General features: G+C 54.7%; 2 protein-coding genes across 2 annotated transcripts; one reads left to right on the forward strand and one right to left on the reverse strand.

Moving 5' to 3' along the window:
* Nucleotide 1: 1 nt before the first annotated feature.
* TMEM132A (transmembrane protein 132A) lies at nt 2-12,752 on the forward strand. The gene is made up of 11 exons (XM_011963551.1): nt 2-153; nt 2,629-2,843; nt 3,042-3,260; nt 4,216-4,547; nt 6,102-6,251; nt 7,280-7,475; nt 7,574-7,717; nt 9,146-9,348; nt 10,080-10,356; nt 10,844-11,035; nt 11,455-12,752. Exons 1-11 carry the CDS (start codon nt 54-56, stop codon nt 12,496-12,498), a joined length of 3,072 nt encoding a protein of 1,023 aa, XP_011818941.1. The 5' UTR covers nt 2-53; the 3' UTR covers nt 12,499-12,752.
* Nucleotides 12,677-25,176, reverse strand: SLC15A3 (solute carrier family 15 (oligopeptide transporter), member 3). The gene is made up of 8 exons (XM_011963579.1): nt 25,123-25,176; nt 22,353-22,642; nt 19,518-19,665; nt 17,593-17,703; nt 16,697-16,865; nt 15,056-15,214; nt 13,461-13,616; nt 12,677-12,966 (listed from the first exon to the last, which is right to left on the reverse strand). The coding sequence occupies exons 1-8, from the start codon at nt 25,174-25,176 to the stop codon at nt 12,812-12,814; spliced, it is 1,242 nt and encodes a 413-aa protein (XP_011818969.1). The 3' UTR covers nt 12,677-12,811.
* Nucleotides 25,177-25,576: the final 400 nt, after the last annotated feature.

Raw genomic sequence — 25,576 nt, forward strand, 5'->3', positions numbered from 1 at the left:
TGGGACCAGGTCCACCTGAGCCGCCCGCCTGGTCCCCGCCTTCTGTGGGAAGGATGTGCGCGCTGATGGCCGGGCGCGCGGCAGCGGCCCCCCGGGGGCCCTACGGCCCCTTGCTCTGCCTCCTGGTGGCCCTCGCCGTGGACGTCGTGAGAGGTCAGCGGGAGGGGAGGGCCGGGCCAGGGCGAGTGGGAGCGAGTGATGCCCGGGAGCCACGAACCTTCGGTTTCTCGGACTGAACCCTGAGCGGGGTCGCCCCGCAGCGCCCTGAAGGTCGGAGAGGTCTTGCACTCGGGAACCTTTCCCCAGCCGCTCGCCCCTAAGGTTTCCTTCACCTTGCACGACCCGGCAACTCCTTCCTGACCCGCGGCGACCCGGGGCAGCCCGGCGCAGGGGCTTCCCCGTCCCGCACCTTCTGCGAGGGGCCCCTCAGCCCGGGCATCAAACCCAGCGGCCCCGGTCCCGGGCGCCCTAACGTCATCCCCACTCCCTCATCTGTGGTCTGTAGCGCTGCACCCACCTAGCCTCCTTCCGCCAACACCAACCCACCCCCCTCGGGAGTGGAAAGCAGCCCCTTTGCCTGGGACCTGCAAGATACGCAAGCCCTCCCTCCGCCTTCCTCCAGGGGCTCCCTGACTTTGGCGTCTCCAGGGATGGCCGCATCCTTGCCTTCTAGAGCCCTTGGGAGGATTCCTGTCACTGGGGGAAAGGGCAGCAACTTCCCTGTTCTTCGGGGTGGGGGTCGGACTCCCTTGACCTGAGCTAGCTGGGCTGTGGCTGCAAGGCAAAGGATGCCACAGAAGACAGGGGGACAGAGAAACATTCTTTGCCGTCCTCGCCACCGAGCAGAGCCGAGCGCTGGGTGATGGGAGTCCGTGGGAGTCAGGCTGAGAGCATCTTGTAATTATGGAGGCAATGGAGTAGGAGGCAAACGTGAAGCCAGTGGCTGCCCCTAGGGAGCAGTAGTCACCTGTTACGCTTGGGGCAGGGGGCAGGGGGCAGAGAGAGCCTCTCAGTCATATGCTCCTTGGTGGGGAGGGCCAGGAAGGAGGTTGAAACCCATTCCCCCACCCCCACCCACAGTCCAGCTGTGGGGCTGAGAGGGAGCTAGCTGTGGGGTTGCTTTCAGCCACCTGCTCCCCAGCCCGAGGGACCCGGTGGGAGTCCTGCTAGAGAGAGGAGGAAAACCTTGTCAAATCCATTACGCAGCAGCAATAATGCCTCCCCTCTCCAGACAGCACTCCACAGTTTACACAGCCCTGTCCTGTCCACAGGGTCACCTAATGCATCTGCCCGTTTTACAAGTGAGGAAACAGGCTTCAAAATGTTAATGCCTGACCCAAGGTTCATCAATTTAAGTTCAGGTCTCCAGGCTCCCAGGAAATCCTCTCTAGGGAGAGCTTCCTAGTTTGGGGGAATTCCAGGATGAGCACGACAAGGTCCCTGGTTGATAGGAAGATTACTAATTCAGAGGAGGCACCCAGGGTTGCAAAAGACAGGAGACTGGTGGGAAGGCGAGTAACCAAGGAGGGCTTCCTTCAGAAGGAGGCCGTATTCACTCATGGCCCTGAATGAGGAGGGAGGTGCCACCAGGCAGAGCAGAGAGAAGGTGCGCTCCAGGGCATGAAGCCTGCAGGGTGCACCGTGGCAGTGAAGAGTGGAGAGAGAGGTGGCAGGTGGAGAGGCCGGATGGTCTAGTGGCTAATGCCTGGGATGAACTCCTAGCTCCTTCACTCTCCAGCTGTGGAACCACAGGCAAGTTCCTTAACTTCTCCGCCTCATTTTCCACATCCACAAAATGGGATTCATCATAATAGAACCTGGTTCACAGAATTATTACAAAGACTCAAATAGTTCACACACATATAGTATTTAAATTCTCACCTGCATATAGCATTCACAAAATGCTAATTATTATTATTAGTGCTCATAGTTAGGGCAAACTAATATGGCCTTAGTGGTCCTTTGTCCTTCTGACGATTGACTATTTTGACAGTCGCCCCAGGCTCATGGTCTCCACCCCCTCCCCCCAGGGCAAGCAAGTGCCTTCACAGATCTCTTTGGCACCTTCCGCACCTGCCCATCCCACACTTGCACTCGGTACCAGTCGGTTCAGGGAAGAAGGGAGCAAGCTTGGAAAGATGCTTCAGGTTGCCATGGCAATGATGGGGGAGGAGGGGTGGATGCCCAGCAAAGCCTGGCCAAGGATTCAGGGCAGAGAATGCTCACGTCATTACCATCTTTTACCACACTGGCCCAGTCTGGGGACAGTTGTACCCCGGAAGTGCCTTGGTATCAGAGGCGAGTAGATAGAGGGCAGGAGCTGGAGAAAAGCAGACATTGAGAAGGCTGTTGGAGAGAAGAAAGCCAAGGTCTGTGGAAAGTAGAAGGAATGGCTGGGAAGTGTCCAGTCCTGGACTCAGATTTGAATCCTGGCTTTGCTACATACTACCTGCCTGAGGCTCTTTAAGCCTCAGTGATGTCATCTGTGAAATGGTGGTGAGAGGGGAAGGGACATTTACAGCTCTTTTCTCCCTCTCCTGCCCACAACTACTGTGCCCAGCATGGCACTCAGGTCATCCCCTGCCAGCTCTGAAGCTGTTGCCATCTCTCCCTCTTATCCCTCTTCAGTGGACTGTGGCCAGGCTCCCCTGGACCCTGTCTACCTGCCGGCAGCCCTGGAGCTCCTAGACGCCCCTGAGTACTTCCGTGTGCAGCAGGTGGGCCACTACCCACCTGCCAACTCCTCTCTGAGCTCCCGATCTGAGACTTTTCTGCTCCTGCAGCCCTGGCCCAGGGCCCAGCCACTTCTCCGGGCCTCCTACCCGCCTTTTGCCACTCAGCAGGTAAGGAGGGGGCACCAGGGACTCTCAGGCTAACAGGACTCAGGGCCTGAGCCTTCCCCAGCCCCTGCTGTGCTCCTCATATTCCAGAGGGGGAAACTGAAGCCCACAAAGGTTCTCTTCTGCCAAGCTGGGATCCCGTCTTCCTAGATCTTCCCCCGCAACCTCCTCTTTTGTTAAGCCCTCTCTTTCTCCCTCCAGGTGGTCCCTCCTCGAGTCACTGAGCACCACCAACGGCCAGTCCCGTGGGACGTGCGGGCCGTGTCAGTGGAAGCGGCTGTGACTCCAGCGGAGCCCCACGCCCGGGTTCTCTTCCACCTCAAAGGGCAGGATTGGCCACCAGGGTCTGGCAGCCTGCCCTGTGCCCGGCTCCATGCGACACACCCTGCAGGCACTGCTCACCAAGCCTGCCGCTTCCAAGTGAGTAGACAGGCCCCAGCTAGGCTGGTCCTGCTGCAGCTGCATCAGCCAGGTGGTGGGCCCACCGCAGAGAGGAAGCCCCCACTGCTGGGAGGCGTGGGGGTTGTGGACCACCCGACTCCACGTCTGCCCCCACTGCTTTCAGTGCTGTGAAAAGTTATTTAGGGCCCCGGAGGGAGTTCAGTCCTTGGTGTGAGTTTGAGCAAGTAACTTAATCTCTCTGAGATTCAGTTTCCTCATCTGAAGAATGGGGTGATAACAATTCCTACCTCATCTGGAGTTAGAGGAAGGAATAAGTGAGATGAATGTAAGGATAGCTTATGGCAGAGTAATCACTCAGCCAGTATGTTTACGTTATTAGTAGTATTACTTTTATAATTGCTATTTCCACCGTTTTGGAGTCTAGCACAGGACTCCATGGGAGAGGTGTCTCTTGGGCTTTAGGATTCTGAGAAGAAGACTAGATTCTAGGCAGGACAGTCCTGGGCTTGGTTAGGGTGAGGCACTGGGATTGGCTTCCTTTGTAATGAGACCTTTCCCAAGGTAATGGGCTCTTGCTCCAGTGCTCCAGAGAGGGATATTTGCCCCAATCATGTTCACCTACATGCTCTCCCTCCTTGCCACCCTCGCCGTAGGTCCCTAAACTTTGGACACAGCCCGCTCTTCCCCATAGGAAGGCCCTCATTCTTTGTGTCCTTTTCTGTACTAAGTTCCCGCAAAGGTCTTTCCCAAGGTCTGAAGAGTGGTCTGCGGACATGCTCTGAAACCTAGACCTGGTCTGAAGGCCCAGCCATGTCGCCGGTTTGCTGAGTCACCCAGGCTATGTCTCCGGCCCATGCTGGGCCTCCCTTTCATGAGCCCCTCCAGCTCTGCATTTCCTGCCATGGGTGCTGAGAATCCTGTTCCTCGCCCTGCGCCCACCCGCATGCCAATTACTGCTATCGTGTCTTCACAGCCATCCCTGGGCGCCTGCGTGGTGGAGCTGCAGCTTCCCTCGCACTGGTTCTCCCAGGCCTCCACCACACAGGCCGAGCTGGCCTACACGCTTGAGCCTGCGGCCGAGGGCCCCGGAGGCTGTGGCTCCGGTGAGGAGAACGACCCGGGGGAGCAGGCCCTCCCAGTGGGGGGTGTGGAGCTGCGCCCAGCAGACCCCCCGCAGTACCAGGAGGTACCTCTGGACGAGGCTGTGACTCTGCGGGTGCCTGACGTGCCAGTGCGGCCCGGCCAGCTCTTTAGTGCTACTCTCCTGCTTCGGCACAACTTCACAGCCAGCCTCCTGACCCTGCGGTGAGCACCAGGCCGTGGGGATGGGTGAGGGTGGGAACCTCTGTGGGAAGACTAGGGACAGGTACCTGCTCCTCTTGGGGTCCTTGCTGGAATCCTTGACCTCTGCAAAACATGTGTCCACCAAACTCCTTCCAGGTAAAAAGCCATGATTGTGCTGGTAGGAGCCCACCATGGGCACAACCCTGGAATTAGAGCAGAAGTAGGAAGGTGCCCCTCTCCCTGGCACCTCCCTGAGATTCCTTTATCCAATAGGGCTAACATGGTCCAGCTTCAGGGCAGCTGCAAGGCTCTAGGGAGGGAAACCCGCAAAGGGCTTAGAGACTGGAAAATGCAGTACCTAAGCGTGGGCTCTTGCTCCAGGGCTCCGGAGAGGGATATTTGCCCCAATCACGTTCACCCACATGCTCTCCCTCCTTGCCACCCTCGCCATAGGTCCCTAGGCTTTGGACAGAGCCTGCTCTTCCCCATAGGAAGGCCCTCATTCTTTGTGTCCTTTTCTGTAATAAGTTCCCCCAAAGCAGCCCCCACCCACCTACCCAGTTCACCAGGCAAGGGCTTGCAGAGTATGACTCGCTTTTGGAGTCTAGTGCAGGAATTCATGGGTGAGACATCTCTTAGGCTTTAGGATTCTGAGAAGCCTGAGTTCTAGGCAGGATAGTCCTGGGCTTGGTTACGGTGAGGCACTGGGACTGGTTCACTTTGTAATGAGACCTTTCCTGAGGGTTGAAGAGTGGTCTGCAGACATGCTTTGAAACCTAGACCTCGTTTCAAGCTCTGCCTGGGTTTGTGCGTGTCCCGTCTCTGTGTCTCCCCGTCTCCTACGCCCTACTATTCTCACTCTTATTAAGCAGATCTTTCCTAGACACTTGTGGACTGCCAAGCCCTGTGTCTTCACTCTGCAGATCCAAACACGAGCAAGGGCCAGTCCCTATCTGGCAGAAAGGGGCCCCCAGTGGTAGGGAAGGGAGCTGGATGGGCATGAATTGGATTAGAAGGCGTGTGGGTGTGTAAGCACTGAGGGAGGTTCAAAGTGCTGTGGGAGCTTGGGTCACTGGGTGCAGTAAGGGGGAAATTCATCCCACCACTGGAAAAGCTTTCTAAAGGAAATGGTCTGTGAGTTGTTGGTGGCTTAAAGCATCAGCAGGTAAAGTAAGAAAGGGCAGAGCAGACTGAAGGCACAAACTGGGCAGACTTGGAGCCACGAATGGGCGCTATGTGTGGGGGGAAGAACTTGTGTGTAGCTGAAGCAGAGAGTGCATGGAGAGATGTCACAGCCAAAGGTAAGGCTGAACCAGACCCTGGAAGGCCCCCGAATGCCAGGCTAAGGTTTGACCTTATGGGAAGTGGGGAGGTGTAAGTGTTCTTTGGGTGGGGGAGAGCTGGAAGGTGTGAGCTGCACTGAGGCGGGGTCCTTCTGGGTGGGAAGATGGTGAAGAGGAGATTCAGACTGGAGCCGGGGAGGTCAGAGGGCTTTGGCCCCTTGCCTTTCCCCTTCAATCCAGCCCACACTTCAGCATCCACCTTGCCAAACTGAGCCTATACCCTCTTCCCCAGGATCAAGGTGAAGAAGGGGCTGCATGTGACAGCCGCCCGCCCAGCCCAGCCCACACTGTGGACTGCCAAGCTGGACCGCTTCAAGGGTTCCAAGCACCACACCACCCTCATCACCTGCCACCGTGCTGGGCTCACACAGCCAGACTCCAGGTGGGCAGTTTCCCTCCACCCAGGGGGCAAGGGAGGGAGGGCTGGTTATAGAGTGCAGGTGGGCAGACTTGGGAGCTGCCATGCTGCCTCTAGATCCCCAGGTGAGCAGACACAAGGACAGACTTTTTCAAGGCACAAAGCACAAAGCAGGCATAATTCATTCATTCATTCGGCCACTATCTTCCCAGCCCCAGCCATGTGCCAGGCATAGCAAGTGTCTGTGAGTGTTATTCTAAGTGATGCCAACCAATCCTGTCCCCCAGGTATAGCCCTCATAGCCACTACTCCATCCCTCTGCTGCCACCAAATGGTTCTTTCTCTGGGCCATTCACATTTCCCCAGAAAGCCCAGCTGCAGTTCTGAACTGCAGTTCTGCAGTTGTGAACTCTTCTTATTCATGCCCTGAGCCTGGGTCAGGGCCATGGACTCGGTAGCCCCAGTTTGAATTCTGGTTCTGATGCTTTTGGGGTGGGCAAAACCTGGGGCAAGCCAGTGAACGTTCCCCTAACCAAGCCTCAGTTTCTTCACCTGTGAAATAGGAATAATAATGCATCCCTTAGCATTTTTGAAAATACAGTACTGCCTATCAAGCACCCAGGACGGTTCCCAGCACATAGATGTTTGTTTGATCAGAGGAAGCTTATCATTCAGAGGGTCCAGTGTCTGGTCCTAGAACCTGGAAGTGAATCTCCCTCATGCCACCTCAGTGGCTGTGGAAAGCAGAAGTCTGGGGGAAGCGGGCCCAGGCAGGCAGGGGAGCAAGCCACCTTGCCGGGTGGAAGGTGGTTAAGTGGCTTCAAGGATCTTAGAGAGGCCAAGAGTGGGTCAGAGTTTGGGCTGGAGCGAGGATGCTTGGGTTCAGATCCCAGCCCTGCTACTTTTTGCCGTGTGGTCTTATGTGAGCTGTATAACCTCTGTGCCTCAGTTTTCTCCTGTGTAAAATTGGGATAATCATGAATGTAGTAACAGCTGAGGTCATACCTGGCAGCTAGCAAGCACTTGGCTTCTCTCTCTCTTTTGGCCGGCAGTCCCCTTGAACTGTTTGAGTTCCTGTGGGTGGACTTCGTGGTGGAGAATAGCACTGGTGGGGGCGTAGCGGTCACTCGCCCCGTCACGTGGCAGCTGGAGTACCCCGGCCAGGCCCCTGAAGCAGAGAAGGACAAAATGGTGTGGGAAATCCTGGTGTCAGAGCGAGACATCAGAGCCCTTATCCCACTGGCCAAGGTAAGGAGACCTCCATCTCTGCCGGGGAAGGCTGGAGGCCAAGTCCCAGGAGCCCATGAGCTGAGGGACCTGGGGCTGAGCCCCTCCTCCACCCCCAGGCTGAGGAGCTGGTGAATACAGCACCACTGACTGGAGTGCCCCAGCATGTCCCCGTGCGCCTTGTCACTGTGGACGGCGGGGGGACCTTGGTGGAGGTGACAGAGCATGTCGGCTGCGAGTCGGCCAACACGCAGGTCCTGCAGGTGAGTGGCAGGTACCCAGCTCATGTGAGTCTGCATTTGTGTGGGCAAAGTTACACACGCACCCCTTTCCTCCTTCCTCATGTGGGTCCCCAAGAGAACAGCTTCTTCTTGAGACCAGAAACCTCATGGGAGGAACCACAGCTTCAACTTCTTTTGTTCCAGCCACCTCTCTCCCAAATCAAGTGGGAGCCAAGTAACCCTAACAGTCCCCAACCTTAGACACTTTCATGCTCATTATTGCACGGGCAGGTGAGCTGGCCTGAGAGTTGAGAGCACATACTTTGTGATCAGAAAGTTTTAGTTTGAAACACATCCTTGTTGTCAACCAGCTGTGTGATCATGGGCTGATCTCCTAACCTCTCTGAGCCTCGTTCCCTAAACTTTAAAATGGGAACATATCTTTGGGTTGTTGTAAGAATTAAAAGCACCTTAAGACAGTATTCAGCAGATAGCAGGAGCTGAAACAATGGCGCCTATTGCTGTTATAATATGATGTAATAATTATACAATGGTAAAAATTATTATTATTATTACTGGTGATTGTGAAGCAAAAAAAAGGGGGGTGGGTAGAGCAACTTTCTTATCTTGAAGTTCTAAGAGGGGAAGCATGGAGCCTGCATGTATGCAAATCGCAGCCACTTGAAGGGAGAAGGTGCCTTTCCCCACTTGTGGCGCCCTTTGCTCAAATGTGTGTAGTTCCTGCTGGAGGGCCTTGGTGGGGAGATTTGCTTTGTCCCACCTCTGCCTACCTGGCTGTAGTTGGCTGCCAGGTGGCTCCAAGAGCAATGTCAAAGGCCAGCACGAATAAGGAGCCAAAGTTCTGGGTTCACACCCCTGCTCTGCCAGGAGGAAGACTGGTATGCAATGGCCAGTTCCCCTGACTGAGCCCCAGGGAAACTCAAGGAATGGCCCCTGCAGTAAAATCTTAAACAAAGAACAGGGGCTTAACCAAATTCCTGCTGCAACATGCATTCCCCTGAGACACAGAGCCGAACTCAGTGGGAGCCCATCCTATGGCCTGAGGTCAGGGCTGCTCTCTTCTGGCCCATGCCTTTTTTTTTCTTTTTTAATCTATTTATTTATTTATTTGAGACAGAGTCTCACTCTGTGCCCAGACTAGAGTGCAATGATACAGTCCGGCTCATTGTAGTCTCAGCTTCCCAGGCTCAAGGGATCCTCCCACCTCAGCCTCCCCAGTAGCTAGGACTATAGGCACGTGCCACCACCCCTGGCTGATGTATTGTATTTTTTGTAGAGAGGGGGTTTTGCCATGTTGCCCAGGCTGGCCTCAAACTCCTGGACTCAAGCAATCCACCCACCTCGGCCTCTCAGAGTGCTGGGGCTACAGGCATGAGCCACCCACCGGGCCCAACCTCACACCTATCTTTAGTGGCTTAGCCCGCCCGCCTGCCCTTTGCCCTTCCACAGGTGTCTGAGGCCTGTGATGCTGTGTTCGTGGCTGGCAAGGAGAGCCGGGGCGCTCGGGGGGTGCGGGTGGACTTCTGGTGGCGCCGGCTCCGTGCCTCACTGCGGCTGACAGTGTGGGCCCCGCTGCTACCACTGCGCATCGAGCTCACTGACACCACCCTGGAGCAGGTCCGCGGCTGGAGGGTACCTAGCCCTGCCGAAGGGTGAGTGGAGGCCTGAGGAAGCTGGCAGGCCTTGGCGAGTCACACTGGGACGGAGAGGCGCAGGGGACACAGCCAGGGGCCCAAGTCGGGGTCTGAAAAACTGCCGCGTTGCTTGCAGTTCTTTCTGCCCACCTCCACCCTGGACCGCCCAACCAATGACAGCTTTCTGCGAAATTGCTGACGTCGGCATCCCTCTCCTTCCCTGCCTCATTTTTCCCGTAGCACCCTCCACTTCCTAATCTACATCAGTACGGGTTAATGTTGCCTGTCCATCCTTTCCACGCTCCTCCCCGGAGAATGTCAGCCCCTTGAAGCCGGGGTCTGTCTATGCTGCTCACTGCTGTACCCTCAGAGCCTAAGATGACACAGAGCTCAGGAAACGAACACCCTTGGAGGGGGCTCCCCAAAACCCAGGGCGAGGTGGCCCACGCCTCTGGAATCTAGCTTCCAGGCCCTTCAGAGAGTGAGCGCCCCCAGGGTCCCCGTAAGAGAGCATCTCCCCTGGGGTCCACTTGGGAGCAAGAGCGGTGATCGAGGCACAGCGCCGGTCCGGAGTGGGCTGGGGGTCGAAGGGTCTGACCCCAAGAGGGGCGGATGTCTGCCTTTGAGAAACAGGAGCCGCTGGCGATTAGGAGCCGCCGGGGAGGAGCTGGGGATCTTCAGCAGCTGGGCTCTGGGCAGGCTGGGGCCGGGCAGCGCTGACAGCCAGTTCCGGCCTCCCCGCTCTGCAGGCCTGCGGAACCCGCCACAGAGGCGGCAGATGAGACCGAGCGGCGCGCCCGTGGCTGCCACCTGCAGTACCAGCGCGCCGGTGTGCGCTTCCTCGCCCCCTTCGCTGCCCACCCGCTGGACGGCGGCCGCCGCCTCACGCACCTGCTCGGCCCCAACTGGCTGCTGGACGTGTCCCACCTTGTGGCGCCACGTGCCCGCGTGCTGGACCCACGTGTAGCCTCGCTGGAGGGCGGCCGCGTCCTGGTGGGCCGGGAGCCCGGTGTCACCTCCATTGAGGTAAGCAGCCGGGGACCAGGAGGGCAGACCTCCTGAGAAGGGTGGAGGGGCCCCCAAAATGCTTGCGGGTGGGAGTGAAGAGTGTGCCAGGAGCCCAGAGTGTGTGGGGGAGTTGTGAGGTCTAGGTCTGAGAGCAGTGGGATTGGGGATGGGTTCAGAATGGGGTGGCCGCATAAGCGGGGAAGCCCTCTAGCTATGAAGGGCTGAGGTGTGGGTAATGTGGGGACCAGGTCTTGAGGGAAAAGGGAACTGTCCCCTAGGTGTGGGATTGGGGTCCACGTATGCACTGGGGTGCAAAGAGTAGAGGGAGAGTAGCCAGTGAGGCTGCTGGGAGCTCCTTTTTCCCTCTGGGTGGGGGCTGTCCGTGGCAAAGACCCCCCCACCTCCGGAGAGCAGCCTGTAAGGGTGCTGGGAGCACCCAGTTCCCTCTGGGTGGGGGCTGTCTGTATGGAAGGCTCCCCCACCTCCAGCTCCTTCCCACCCTCAGGTGCGTTCCCCGCTGTCTGACTCCATCCTGGGGGAGCAGGCCCTGGCTGTGACGGACGACAAGGTCTCAGTGCTGGAGCTGAGGGTGCAGCCAGTGATGGGCATCTCGCTGACCTTGAGCCGGGGCACTGCCCACCCCGGGGAGGTCACAGCCACGTGCTGGGCACAGTCAGCCCTTCCCGCCCCAAAGCAGGTGACAGTTGGGGGGTCAGGGGGATGAGGTCAACATCTCCAGATGGGGGCTCATGGTAGAGGGGGATGGGAGGAAGGGGAACCTGGCACCTTGACCCCTTAGGGTTTTCAGAGTGAGAACTGACTCTGAGGTAGTGAGCTCTCTGCAGCTGGAGGTGATCAAGCAGTGGCTGGAGTATGGCAGTGGGAGGTTGGTTAGATGGCTCTAACTGAGGACCCTCCCAATAACTCAGACCCTAGGACTGAGTGGCAGACAGGTGATTGACACGCGTCCCCTCTCTCCCTGTGTTTTGTCTATCTGCCTGTGTCTCTGTTTTCTCTCTGGTCTCTCTTCCATGTGGCCTGTCTCTGTGGGAGTGGTTTCTCTGTGCATGCGTGCGTGCCCTCGCGTGTCTCTGCCTGTGTCTGTGTGCCCCACAGGAGGTGGCCCTCTCCCTATGGCTGTCCTTCTCTGATCACACTGTGGCCCCGGCTGAGCTCTATGACCGCCGTGACCTGGGACTGTCCGTCTCAGCCGAGGAGCCTGGTGCCATCCTGCCAGCTGAGGAGCAGGGCGCCCAGCTCGGGGTGGTGGTGAGTGGGGCAGGCGCCGAGGGGCTGCCGCTGCATGTGGCTCTGCACCCGCCCGAGCCCTGCCGCCGGGGCCGCCACCGAGTGCCTCTGGCCTCTGGCACCGCCTGGCTGGGGCTGCCCCCTGCCTCCACTCCAGCCCCTGCCCTCCCATCCAGCCCTGCTTGGAGCCCACCAGCCACAGAAGCCACCATGGGTGGTGAACGGCAGGTGGCAGGCAGTGTCGGGGACAATATAGGTGTGAGGGGCAAGTTTGAGCGGGCAGAGGAGGAAGCCAGGAAGGAGGACACCAAAGCCAGGGAGGAGGAGGAGGAAGAGGAGGAGGAGATGGTCCCTGCCCCTCAGCGTGTCACCGACCTAGAGCTGGGCATGTACGCCCTGCTGGGAATCTTCTGCGTGGCCATCTTCGTCTTCTTGGTCAATGGTGTGGTCTTCATCCTGCGCTATCAGCGCAAAGAGCCTCCCGACAGTGCCACTGACCCCACCTCCCCCCAGCCCCACAACTGGGTCTGGCTGGGCACTGACCAGGAGGAACTGAGCCGCCAGCTGGACCGGCAGTCCCCTGGCCTGCCCAAGGGGGAGGGGGGCTGCCCCTGTGAGAGTGGGGGAGGAGGGGAGGCCCCTACCCTGGCCCCTGGCCCTCCTGGGGGCACCACCAGCTCCTCAAGCACCCTGGCCCGAAAGGAGGCTGGGGGGCGGCGGAAGCGAGTAGAGTTCGTGACATTTGCGCCAGCCCCTCCAGTCCAGCCACCTGAGGAGCCTGTAGGGGCCCCTGCTGTGCAGTCCATCCTTGTGGCAGGCGAGGAGGACATCCGCTGGGTGTGTGAGGACATGGGGCTGAAGGACCCTGAGGAGCTTCGCAACTACATGGAGAGGATCCGGGGGAGCTCCTGACCCTCCACAGCCACCTGGTCAGCCACCAGCTGGGGCAACAATGGTGGAGGTCCCACCGAGCCTCTCGCCTGCCCCCCCGCCGCTCGTCTGGTGCTTGTTGATCCAAGTCCCCTGCCTGGTCCCCCGCAAGGACTCCCACCCAGGCCCCCTCTGCCCTGCCCCTTGTCATGGACCATGGTCGTGAGGAAGGGCTCATGCCCGTTATTTATGGGAACCATTTCATTCTAACAGAATAAACCGAGAAGGAAACCAGAGCTGGGACTGCTGCCGTCTGTCTGGTGGAGTGAAGCAAGGGGGCTGGAATGGAGTGTGTTCAGCCCCTGTCCCTGCTGAAACAGCTGTGGGAGGCTGGGCCCTGGGACACCCTCTCATAGCGTCCAGCGATCCAGACAAATAGGAGAGCCGTGACAGCCTGAATGCCAGCCAGCAGGAAGAAGTAGAGGTCCATCCGGCAATTGTTGATGTTCCCTGGGGAAAGGAGGGGTTAGATTTGGGTCAGGACAGGGATCCTCTGACTTGCACCCTGTGCGTGCCGTGTCCCAGCCCTGGGGCTGGCAGCTGAGGCCATGTGGGCAGTGGTGGGATCTGAAGACACTGGACAGATACCCACTAATGTCTGGCTTCCTGAAGGTCTCCAGGGGTATCTACAATTCCTCTTCAGCTATTCAGAAGGGGGTGTGAAATACAAACACCATGAGAAAGGTAACCTTTCAGCCAGAAATGGCAGAGTTCCAGAAGCAGTAAGGAGCCTTGGAGGTCCACTAAGTTCAACAGTTGGGGAAACAAAGGCCCAAGGAGGGAGACCATGATGCGGGTGACTGGCCAAGCCCAGACTAGAACCCCGTTCTCCAAGTCTAGCCCTCTTCTTGCTTCTGCCCAGAGTCAAAGCACTTAGCAGTTGCCACCTCCTTTCCAAGCCTCCCTCCACCCATGTCCCACTCCTGGGGAGGCCCCATACTCACCGAAGTCCTCAGGGCAGTGCAGCCAGCCCCCAGGCAAGGACAGCAGTGCCACGAGGCTGGAGCCCAACAGTGAGCCCACCCCCGACAGGCAGAAGAAGATGCCCATGATGGCACCTTGCATGGAGCGCGGGGCCTCTGAGTAGGCAAACTCCAGGCCTGCGGAGAGCGAGCAGAGAGGATCTCAGGGGCTGGTGCAGGTGCAGAGAACAGGCTCAGGCCCTGCCTGCTGCCCCCGACCCTGCCCCCACCAAGCCACCCTCCAGGCTTCCCTTGGATGCCTGTCCCCTCAATGGCAATGACAGCACCTATGCATCAATGTCGCCTCTCCCTCTGCCCTGCTTACCTACCTCCTGGCTGAACCCCTGCACCGGGGTGCTCCATGCGCTGCCCCAGTAGCCCTGTCTCCCCTCCTCCCCTTCCTGCTAGGTCACTCATTTCAGTGACAGCACCATCTTTACTTCCTCTCTCTCCCCACCATCTCTGCCCACCTTCAATGTCATCGTCGAATCATTTTGATACAACCTCTGAAATCTATTCTAAATGTATGTCCTTCTCTCTGTTTCCTCTTCTCTGGGTCCAACCCCAGTCCTGGTCACTTTCTGCAAATGCCTCTTCAACTCCCCTGACTCCTGTCCTCCTCACACAGCCAGGAGCATCTGTCGAAAGCATCTCGGATGGGGTCCTTTCCTGGCCTAAACCCCCTGGAGGGGAGGGGCACTGTTGCCTTCAGGGGAAATCCCAAGGTGCAGGCTCAGCCCACAAATTCGACACCTCCACTGCACTTCCCTTGCCTCTCCAGTCCTATCCCCCACACTTCCCAAAGGCTTGAGTCTTTGCTTATGCTGTTCCCTCTGCCTGTAAGACCCCTCCTCCTACCCACTCACCTGCCTGACCCCCCTCCATGCTTAAGGGCTCCCACCACACTCTGCCCTGACTTCCACAGCACACCACTGGCTCACTGTTTGCCTGACTCCCCATCTGAGTGAGCTCCCAGGGTCAGTTTTTTCTTTACATCTGACCCAGCCGAGCCCTGGACCCGCAGCTGAGGAAGCCCTTACTTTTTTGCTGCCTGAAGGGCCTGCCCCAGCCTTGCAGCTCTAGCTCCCAGCCCAGGGAAGGGGGTTGGGAGGGTGGGGAGCGAAGGACATAGAAATCCATTATTATGACCCGGAGTACAGTGTGCTATGATAGAGAGATGAACACGGGGTGGGAAGGGAGGGCCCCTTCCTCCCAAGGACCTTGGTATTTAGGCTCAGAATTGAAGGGGAAATCGGAGTTCACCTTCAATCTCAGGTAGAGGGAACAGCAACTTCAAAGACACAGAGGGTGGAGAACCTGGCACCAGGGGAATACGTGGAGAGCTGGCGTGGGAAGTGCCTTGCTTGCCTCCAAATCCCCAGCGCCTATCACAGTGGCTGACTTGAGCCAGGTGCCAATAATAGATCCCAGTTGAGTGAAAGAGCACTGGTCAGAAAACACTGCCTTCCTCCATGCAGATGGGCCCTGGAGGCTGTAGCCCTGGGGCCCCTGACTTTGAGGTACCACCGGGCAGAGCCCATCACTGGTGTAGGGGCAGGGGAGGGGATCCAGGGTACCTGGGATGCTGGCAAAAATCTCGCTGATGCCAATGAGCAGGTACTGAGGGATCTGCCACCAGATGGACAGTGGTGCCGCGTTGTACAGGACCTCCCCAATCTGCTGGGACACGGTTTGGTTGTGGTGGATGTAGTGTAAGCGCTCCATCTCCAGGACTCCTGGTGGAGGAGCAGAGGGGGATTATAGTCAGGCCTACCCCAGGCAGCTTAGCCCACAGCAGAGCTTGTACACGGCGGGGACGGGGTGCTCATGAAGTAGCCAAAGATTAAGCAGCAGGCAAGGAAAAGAATCCTGGACTCGGGGTGGAGGAGGAGGCCAAGATGTGACCAGCTCTTCCCTTTTGGAGTTGGCTGCTAGAAGCTCCGAGCTGAGTTTTGCACTCATTAACAACTCTCATTAATGGAGAACCTGTTATGTGCTAGGCATTTACTATGCATCCTTGCTGGTGAAAAAAGTGAAACAGGTTAAGCACCAGCCCACAGTCACACAGCTGATAAGTAGTCAGGGCTGGATTTGAGCTCTGGTATGTCTGGTTTCAAAGCCGGCCTACTTTCCACGATATCACATGACTTCTCCACTGCAACATCAAGTACTGCTGTAGTGTTTCCAACCTGGCTTTCAAATTTAATTATGTTATCTCCTTCTCCTGCGTTGCTTGGGAGATAGCAGTGCTCTAGTGGAATGAACATTGGACATGGAGTTGGGGGACCTGGGTTCCCAGCCTGGCTAGCTGTGTGACCTTGGGCGAATCACTTAACCTCTCTAGACTCAGTTCCCTTATGCAAGAAGCAGGAATAACATTCCCAGGATTATTGTGAGGATAAAATAGGACAAACTGCTTTAAGGATATAGCTGGAATAAAATCTAGTTGGGTTTTCACACGTTCAACACAATACCATTTATGGAGGTTTCATTTCTCCAGCTCACACTTGTGATCCAGGCACACTACTGAGTGCTTTACAGACTTCATCTCCTTTAATCCTCACAACAAGCCCCATCAGACTGAGTTCCACGAGGGCAGAGCCCTGCTCAGGGCCTGAATGATACCTGTCCCCAGTTTAGAGACTTGGTCTCTAAAACAGGTGAGTTTAGAGACTCACCTGTTCCCCCTCAGAGACTCTAAGGAACTTCAGGGTTATAAAGTCACTGAGTAAAAAGGGTTCAGGTTTGTGCGACAGTGTGAAAGACTTCTTTAGCTGCCCCCTCACACCCCCACCCTCAACCCCCACGTTGTAACAAATGGCTCCAGATCCTTTTAAAACGAAGAAGGAAGAGAAATTTTTTTTAAGTCTTCTTTTGCCACTAAGTGGAAAATTCATTCAACACATTTGTGGAGGGCCCACATGCATGTCATAGCAGTGAATAAAAAAGAATAACAATCCCTGCCTTCAAGGAACTTATAATTCACTGGGGAAAATATTTGTTCCTCTCTTGGCTTGAGTTTCCTCTTCTGCCAAAATGAGGGGCAGCTGGACTAGATGGGAGGGTCTCTTTCAGCTTGCACCTCTGGGAAGCCAACACTGACGCCCACTGGGAGAGGCTGAACTTGGCCCAGGCTACCACTTCAGCATCAGCCCGTGGTGGAACCAGACTTCCCCAAGCCCAAAGTTCAGCCCCCTGCCCCACACCCCTCTGCACACCTGCCACAATGACGGAGGTAAAACCAAAGAACATCCCCAGAGCCATCTTCTGCAGAGCAGACGGAAGCAGCTTGCACCGCAGCAGTAAAGGGTCGATCAAGCGGTCCTTCAGCGGGACCAGAATCAGCACCACCACGACGTTGGCCAGGAGGAGCCAGGCTTCCGGGATCTGGGCAGGAGGAAGTCAAGAGAGGCAGGCTAGCAGAGTGGAAGGAGCCTGGCTGCAGACTGGCCCTGAGTGACCCAGGGGTCCAGCTCCTTCCCCTCTCTGGAACTCACGTTCCTCAGCTGTGTAGCCAGGGAGTGGGATTATATAGAGATGGCAGATAGGTTCCTCTTGTATTCTAACTTTTATCAGTTGGTAGTGGCTGATTATGGAACATTTACGGGCTCAGCATAAAAAAAGTCATGATTGACTAGTGATATCTGCCATAGGCAAGGAAATGGAGTACAATGGCAAATTTCTCATTTATCTGCCAGCTCTGTAGATCATTCATTTCTTGAGTCTCTGAAATGCCAAGGAACTGGTTTAGAAAGCTCTGGGAAAGGCAGAGATCTAGGTATCTAAGGGTCCCAGAGAAACAGGGGACAAGGAAGAGTTGAAAAGGGACCTGAGTGTGCTTAATCTGAGGCTGCAGACTCGGCAGCGAGGCCTGCTTCAGAGCGGCAGCATGGCGGTGTGCAGCCGGCCTGAATTCCTTCAAGCAGGTGAGCATCTTGGCAGGATCCCTGCACTGTGACACAAGTTCTCCCGCCCTCCAGGTGCTTTTCCTGTATCCCGGGGTTGCCTTGCAGCCAGGAAAGGGGAGTGTGAAGGCAGTTTCACTTCCTCCTCTTCTCAGAGGAAGCTGCTATCTGGCCTGAACTGGGTGCTGAACACATGATTTATCTCTCACCGTATAGCTGCTGCCCTGGGCTCTCAGGGCCATGGAGATGTTGGACGGGTTGGCTGGGAAAATGTTTGGGATGTGGAGGTGAAGACCCTGCAGGACATAGGTGGACTGCATCTGCCAAGAGAGACGGGGATGAGCCTGGAACAGAACTGGCCGTGCCCCTCCCAGCTCCCAGGTGGCATTCCTCAGCCAGAGCACAGGGCAGCTGGGCAGCTGTCCCTTCTCCCAGTCTCAGGGAGATAGTCACCTTCCCACCCTCCTTTCTCCTACATAGCTGGGCTGAGCAGGGAGCTTCCTGCGCTCTGCTCTCAGGCCTGTAGGCAGGCCTTAGCCCAGAGCCCAGGCACAGCTGGTCTGACTCGTATTTGTGTCCCCAAGGCCCAGCACAGGGTAAGCATGGATAAATGTTTGTTGAAATGGGAAAGGTAATGGCTGCCCCCACAGGGAGTTCTCATCTCACACTGAAATCAAGCTGAGTCCCACAGGTTGACACAAGCACTGCATAGACATGGACTTGCCGGAATGGCTCTGGACACAGCTGCAGGAGCAGGGCCCAGGGGCCACGTCCCATACCAGGCATTGCCCCTTTAGTTGCTACATAATGGAGTAGGATCCAGGAGACTCCCACCGGAAGCGCCAGGGCAGGGGAGGGCATGTGGGCTGCTCAGGGCAGTAGTCATTTACCAACTGGTATGGAAAGAAGTCAGTATCTGATTGGTATGACTGAGAATCAGCCATGGACACCCTCCCACCACATGCCACTGTCTCATCATAGACATACTCTGTGTGCCCCTAAGTAGCAGGCTGGGAGCTCCAACAAATGTTCCTGTGAATGGGATATGAAAGGCAATGATCTTATGGCCTGGGGGCTAGCATTAAGCTGCTAACCTCCTAACAATCACACACACACACACACACACACAATCACTGACCTCCCCACTGGGAGTAATACGGTGAGTAGGAGGCAATAGTTCTCAACTCTGAGTATCAGTATCATCTGAAAAGTTTCTTTTTTTTTTTTTGAGACGGAGTCTCGCTCTGTCGCCGAGACTGGAGTACAGTGGCCGGATCTCGGCTCACTGCAAGCTCCGCCTCCCTGGTTTACGCCATTCTCCTGCCTCAGCCTCCCGAGTAGCTGGGACTACAGGCGCCTGCCACCATGCCCAGCTAGTTTTTTTTGTATCTTTTAGTAGAGAAGGGGTTTCACTGTGTTAGCCAGGATGGTCTGGATCTCCTGACCTCGTGATCCGCCCGTCTCGGCCTCCCAAAGTGCTGGGATTACAGGCTTGAGCCACTGCACCCGGCCTGAAAAGTTGTTTAAACTAGAGACTTCCCCAGCAATTCTGATTCAATAGCCTAGGGTTGGACTTGGAATCTGTTTTTAAAACCCAGCATATTTTTAAAAGCTCTGCCTGTGATTCTGAAGCACAGCCAGGTTGGGGAACCACTGTTGCAAAGTACCCACTTTTGTGAGCTTGCCCCTGACCTGCCTGCCGTGGGGTCTTGGGCAACTGACACACCCTCCCTAGGCCTCAGCTACCAAGTCGGACAATCTGAATGCGGCAGAGCTGGAAAAGCCTCTCGTTTAAGCCACCCGTTGTACATGTGAGGAAACAGGCCCAGAGAGATGAGGTGACTTATTCAAGGACCTAACCTGGCACAAAGCCATCCCAGTAATTCAATTCCCGCAGGTGGTATCTCAGGAGGAAGCCGTATCCAGAGTTTCTCTTGCCACACCACCCGAGGGAGTTGGATTGCTGAGATGGCTTTGTGCCAGGCCCCATGCTAGCTGGTACGGGGCAGTACCTCACTTTATTCCCAGACTTTCCCACTTTCCACATGCCCTGGGCCTCTATGATGAGAACTGAAGCCATTCAGGTGGTGAGTGGGGAGCCAGGCCCCCAGAGAAAAAGGGGAGGGGTGCTCACCTGGAAGTAGACCATCCAGTAGGGCACTAGGGTCACCATGACGGGCAAGATCTTCACCAGCACCTGGAAGTTGGCGATGTCCTCTTGCGGGGAAGCCCCAGGCTGGGGAGACCTCTGGTCAGGCAGCAGGCGGGCACCTTGATGGTCTCTGTGGGACCCCAGGGGCAGCAGATAAAACAGCAGTCAAGGCTTGGCTTGGTGGCTCATGCCTGTAATCCCAGCACTTTGGGAGGCTAAGGCGGTTGGATGACCTGAGGTCGGGAGTTCAAGACCAGTCTGGCCAACATGGTGAAACCCTGTCTCTACTAAAAATACAAAAAGTAGCCAGGCTGTTTTGGTGTGCACCTGTAGTCCCAGCTACTTGGGAGGCTGAGACAGGAGAATTTCTTGAACCTGGGAGATGGACGTTGCAGTGAGCCAAGATTGTGCCACTGCGCTCCAGCCTGGGCAACAGAGCCAGACTCCCTCTCAAAAAACAAGCAAGCAAACAAACAAACACAGCAGCCATAAACTTCCCCACCACCTCAGCCACTGTTTTCACTCCCACCATCACCCCCTAATTTAATCCTCCTCTCAGTATCAGCATGTCTCTGAAATCAGTACCCTCATCTCCTCCACCCCACCTTCGCCATCATCACCACCATTGCCAAAGCCAGCATCCTTACTATCATCACCTTTAGTAAGGTGGCTGCTGTCAGCAGAATCATCCTCTCCACAGAGTTTCCATTCCCATCACCATCACTCTTTTTCAGTGTTGGCACCACCACTGCCAATATTATTCTATCCTCTCTTTTGTTGCAAAGGTGCCTGGCCGAGACTCATTCTGCTCTAGAGCTGTGACCCCTCCGGGTCCTGAGGGAAGTAAGACCAGAGACTGTGGAAAACAGTCTGAAGGGATTTGTTGGCTTGTAGCACCAATTTGCCACAGGAACCAGGGGAGTCCCAGTCCAAGCCTGACTGAGAGAGAGAGAGACGCTGTTACAGATTCGATACACCAAAATTCCCCCCACTTGCTGTCCCAAGTCCATCCTCCTCAACAGTCAACATGACAACCCTCTCCTTCCACGACAAGGCAGAGAGAGTGGAGAGGTGGGGGTAGAGGAAACATCAGTAGGTGACAGGATTGATCAATCACTGCTGCAACCTTTACCTTTTGCCCTTTGTCCTGAGAGCTTTCTGACCTCTTTTTGTCCAAGAGCCTTGCATCGTCCTTTGAGATTCCAAAAGGGACAATACTAGTGTGGTCATCTCCAAAGAGAGTCACTGTCAACTCCACCCTTCCCAGGGTGTGCTGCCATTTTGCCACCAACAGGTAGAGTTTACTTTTCCTGCCATTGTTTCCCTGCTGGCCCTGTGATGGCTTTGACCTGTTAGAATGAAGCAGAAGTGGTGGTCTGGGACTTCAACGCCTCTTAAGGGCATTAAGAAGACCCATAACTTCTGCTTTCTTCCCTCTTCTGCATTCTTGGAATGCTCCCTCCTCTTGCAAGCCTCACAAGATGCTGTGAGAAGTTCAAGCCACAGGGTAAGACCACATGAAGGGGAAATCTAGGTGCTCTGGTCCACATAGTCCCAGCTGAGTTCCCAGCCAACAGCCCACATTGACTGCCAGCCATGTAAGTGAGCAGACGCAGATGTTCCAGCCCTTTCCAGGTTCCAAATGACTGCAACCCCAGTGCCATCATGAGAAACAGAACTGCCCTACTGAGCCCAATCACTCAGAATTGGGAGAGGAGATAACAAGGTCATTTAAATCAGTAAGATCCGGTGTGGTTTGTTAGGCAGTGATAAATAACGAAAACCACCACACTTCTTGGCTCCCGACAACTTACAAACCTCTAGCAATATGCCAGATTGGGGAAAGCATGTTCTTCACCTTTTTCATCTAGATCCTATTGACAGGAGCTGTAACTGGTTGCAAGGTCTGGAGACAGATTTGCTTAGCGTAAGTGGACAGTTAATTTAGGAAGGCGAGGAGCAAAAGGAAGCCATGGGACCTACGGTCATTCAGAACCTTCCTCCCTTGGATGTCAGCTAATGAGGAGGGAGTGAGTTTGGTCGATTTCCTAAGACGCTGTGATGGTTAGTAATAGGGTAATCTGGAATTATTCACATTATATCCCAACAGCCTTCACTGGAACCACCATCCCTCATCCCCTCCTTTAATGCCATTGTCATCCCCATTGCCAATGTTTGTGTCTTCAGTGTAGATACCAACGCCATCATCCTTATCCTTACTACCATCTTCACTGTCGAGACCCCAATCATCCTCACACTTCCTTGTTTTTCTTTTTTCTTTTTTTTCTTTCTTTCTTTTTTTTTTTTTCTGTTCTGTCACCCAGGCTGGAGTGCAGTGGCACCATCATGGCTCACTCCAGCCTCAACCTCCTGGACTCGATTGATCCTTCTATGTCAGCCTCCCGAGTAGCTGAGACCACAGGCACATGCCACCACACCCCACTCATTTTTGTATTTTTTTTGTAGAGATGAGTTTTCACCATGTTGCCCAGGCTGGCCTCAAATCCCGGGCTCAAGAGAGCTGCCAGCTTCAGCCTCCCAAAGTGCTTAGAGAGATAGCCACTGCCCCCCAGCCCCATCCTCACACATTCTATACGTAGATGGCCACCAATAATACCACCATCACCACCACCACCACTACCTTGACCTCCGTCCTCAGTCACAGTGGGCAGCTCTGGCCCACTGGAGAGCAGATCATCATAAAAAGCTATCACTGTAGCTGAACCAGAATATCTGCAATCCAGACCATCCCTCCCCAGAAGCAGTCTAGCGCTTCTCCAAGCTTGGAGGCTCCTGGCACCCAGATCCCCTCCTTACCTGGCCAAGTGTCGTTGCCACAGCTGGGGGCAGCAGTTTTGGAGAGCGAGCTTAAGCATAGAGGACACTTGGCTGCCCATGGGGGGCTTGGTGACAAAGACGGGAGTGGCAAAGAGGAAGATGAAAAATGCCAGGCCCACACAGCCCACAGGGATGCTGTAGCCCAGCAGGAAACTGATGTTCTGCTGAATAAAAGCCACCACCAGCAGCGACAGCACAGCACCCAGGTTGATGCTCCAGTAAAACCAGTTAAAGAAGCGGCGGGTGGCGTCGCGGCCGAGATCCATCACCTGCCATTCAGGAAGGGTTGAGAGTGAGGGCCAAAGGGGTTCGGGGCACTCTCTGTACCCTAACCCTCCCTCCTACAGAGATACTTCTTGGGGTCAGTGGGTGGTGGGCGTTCCGACACTTTCCTAGTCTCTGATCACTAAACAGACACTCAGTAAATATTTGCTGAATGAATGAATGAATCCTCTTGGGAGTCACTTGCTAAAGATCAGGACATTTGGCCCAGCTGCTTTTGCACACCCATGACACACATTGCTTTTTTATTGTTGCAGAAGAACACATACAACAGATGTCTCGGATGCCACTTGTTCATTTCTGGTTGATTTATCCCTTTGTCTTTGACTGAGCAACCTACACTATTCATTACTTCTATAATCAGAAAAAAGCCAATAAAGATCTCAGTTTTGTTGTACATTATTAAAAATGTTGTATGCGTATTACTGAAAGAACAGAAGTCTGAGTGAGAATTTCCTCTGCAATTCAGAGAGGCAAGCAGAGAAACCTATTGTGACCCATCCTTTCACCCAATTTTTGTCCCTCTGATATGTGGCAGAGGTGGTCCCAGGCACAGCCCCAAGAGTGGGTTCTGGCCTGGTGAAAAAAGCATTTTTTTTTCAGGCCTCCCAGCAAGGGTAGATGGGCTGAAAATCTTTACCCAGGATTTGGATCAATCAGCAACAGCCAGGCCCCAGGCCCCTTCTGGTCTGTTGGCTCCAGTCAGCTGCACTGGCTGCTCCCAAATCTCCCAGACCCAGGTCCCAGATTCTGACTCAGCAGGTCTGGGACAGGACCTGGGTATCTGCATTTTTAAAAAAAGCAGTGAGGACTAGGGGCCATTTCAATGGAGAGAATACATGCTTCTCTACATTGCTAAACCAGTCACCCTTTTGATACCCCTGCAAATCTCAGGATCCATTACTGCCTTTCACCTAGAGATTTATATTTCCACTAGCTGGGGCGATTTTGTCAAACTTTACTTTCTGTAGTTGCACTGAGGAAAATATAAGTATTTATTTTTCCTTTTTCAAAAGTAAAATTATAGTCCACATGGATGCACTTAAAACCACATTCCATTGGAGATTCTGGGGGTCCTCTTGGCAATGGGGAGGGACGGGCATGCCAGCTCCCTGATAATTCTCGCTCTAGACTTTCAAGTAGAATATTGAATAGGTCCCATTAGAAGCAGCCACTTCCATTTATTAATTGGAAGTAAATGAATATGACTGTTGTAACTCTAAGGGGAAAGACCAGGCAGCCCATTCAGGATATAAATGAGTTCTTTTAGAATGAGCAGACACTTTGTCAAGAGTGATGGATGGCCCTTTCTGAAATCAGCAAGTGTGTGAAACACGCAGCTCCTGGGGTATAGCTATCGCCAGATGGTGCCAGTCCCACCCACCCCCACATCCCCCATCTGACTGCCCCCCTGAATTCTGCAGCAGCTTCCTGCCTGTTGTGAAGTACCCACTCTTGTTAACCCATACGCTGTCTACAGTGCAGCCAGAGCCATTTTTGAAGACCTCAAATCCAGTGATGTGCATTCCTGCCTCAAACCATTTCGGTGTTTCTGCACTGTCCTAGGGATCAGGTCCCGACTTCCTGAGGCAGCCTTGCGGCCTGCCTTTGCTCCACCCAAAGTTCATGCCCAGCCAAGGGGAGAATGTACAGGAGCTTCTATCACTGTTGGTGCCACGGGAGGCTCTGCTCAGTGGCCTGGCCTCCAGAAGATCAATTCTGCCACAGGAGGTACTGGATGGGTGAGGCTCTCTGGAGGTCAACAGGGTCAAGGACACAGGTTAAGGGTACTGGGTTGGGGGTGCTAGTGGGATATCAATGAAATAACAGGATTAAAGGAAGATGAGAGATTCCCATTGACAAATATTGGGGGTCTCTAAGTCTGAAGGAATGTCAACAACAAGTAAGAAATGGCCAGGGTTGGCCAGTCACAGTGGCTCATGCCTGTAATCTCAGCACTTTGAGAGGCTGAGGCAGGTGGATCACCTGAGGTCAGGAGTCAAGACCAGCCTGGCCAACATGGCAAAACCACATCTCTACTAAAAAAATACAAAAATTAGCCAGTGTGGTGTTGGGTATCTATAATCCCAGCTACTTGGGAGGCTGAGGCAGGGAGAATTGCTTGACCCCGGGAGGCAGAGGTTGCAGTGAGCTGAGATCACACCACTGCACTCCAGCCTGGGCAACAGAGCGAGACTCCATCTAAAAAAAAAAAAAAAAATAGAAAAAGAAATGGCCAGGGTTGTCCTGGGGGCACGAAGTCTTCATCAAAGGATCCTAAACAAGCTGGACAAGTGACTTCTTGCCAAGGGCACTGGAAACTGCTTAGGTGCTGAATTGTAGGTGCCATCTGGATGAAATGATCCTTTTGAAAAATGTCCCCTTTATAATATGTGCAATCAAAGAACATTTGAAAAACTGAGACAATTAAGAAGAAAGTGCAATTAGTCCAGTGGCCCGATCATACTACTGTGACAATGTTTCTCTCGTTTCCTTTCGTTGACACCTCGTCTTTCCACATGGCTGCAGTCCTATCTGTATGCAGTCCTGCATCTGGCTTTTGCTCATATACACCATATGTAGTTATTTTAATAATATTACATTTTAGTCTAAAGTATTGTCTAATATCACACTGGGAACAGCTATCAAAATATAGCCATGTTGTTGGGCATTTACTCATTCATTTAGCAAATAATTATTAAATTTCTTCTACGTGCCATGCTCTGTCCATGGGGGAATGGAGATAGGCTCAGAGGTTGAGCTAAGGGAGAAGACCAGGCAGCCCATTCGGGATATAAATGAGTTCTTGCCCATGTGCCTTCAGCGAGTGAAGGGCAGAGCTGGGATCTGAGCAAGTCGGCCTGACAACCTCCAGCACTGCTGGTAGGAAGAGGCTGGCTCCATCCTGCCCTGCCTGCACA

The sequence above is a fragment of the Colobus angolensis genome, unplaced genomic scaffold, assembly GCF_000951035.1.
Source record: "Colobus angolensis palliatus isolate OR3802 unplaced genomic scaffold, Cang.pa_1.0 Scaffold61, whole genome shotgun sequence".
NCBI lineage: Eukaryota > Metazoa > Chordata > Mammalia > Primates > Cercopithecidae > Colobus > Colobus angolensis.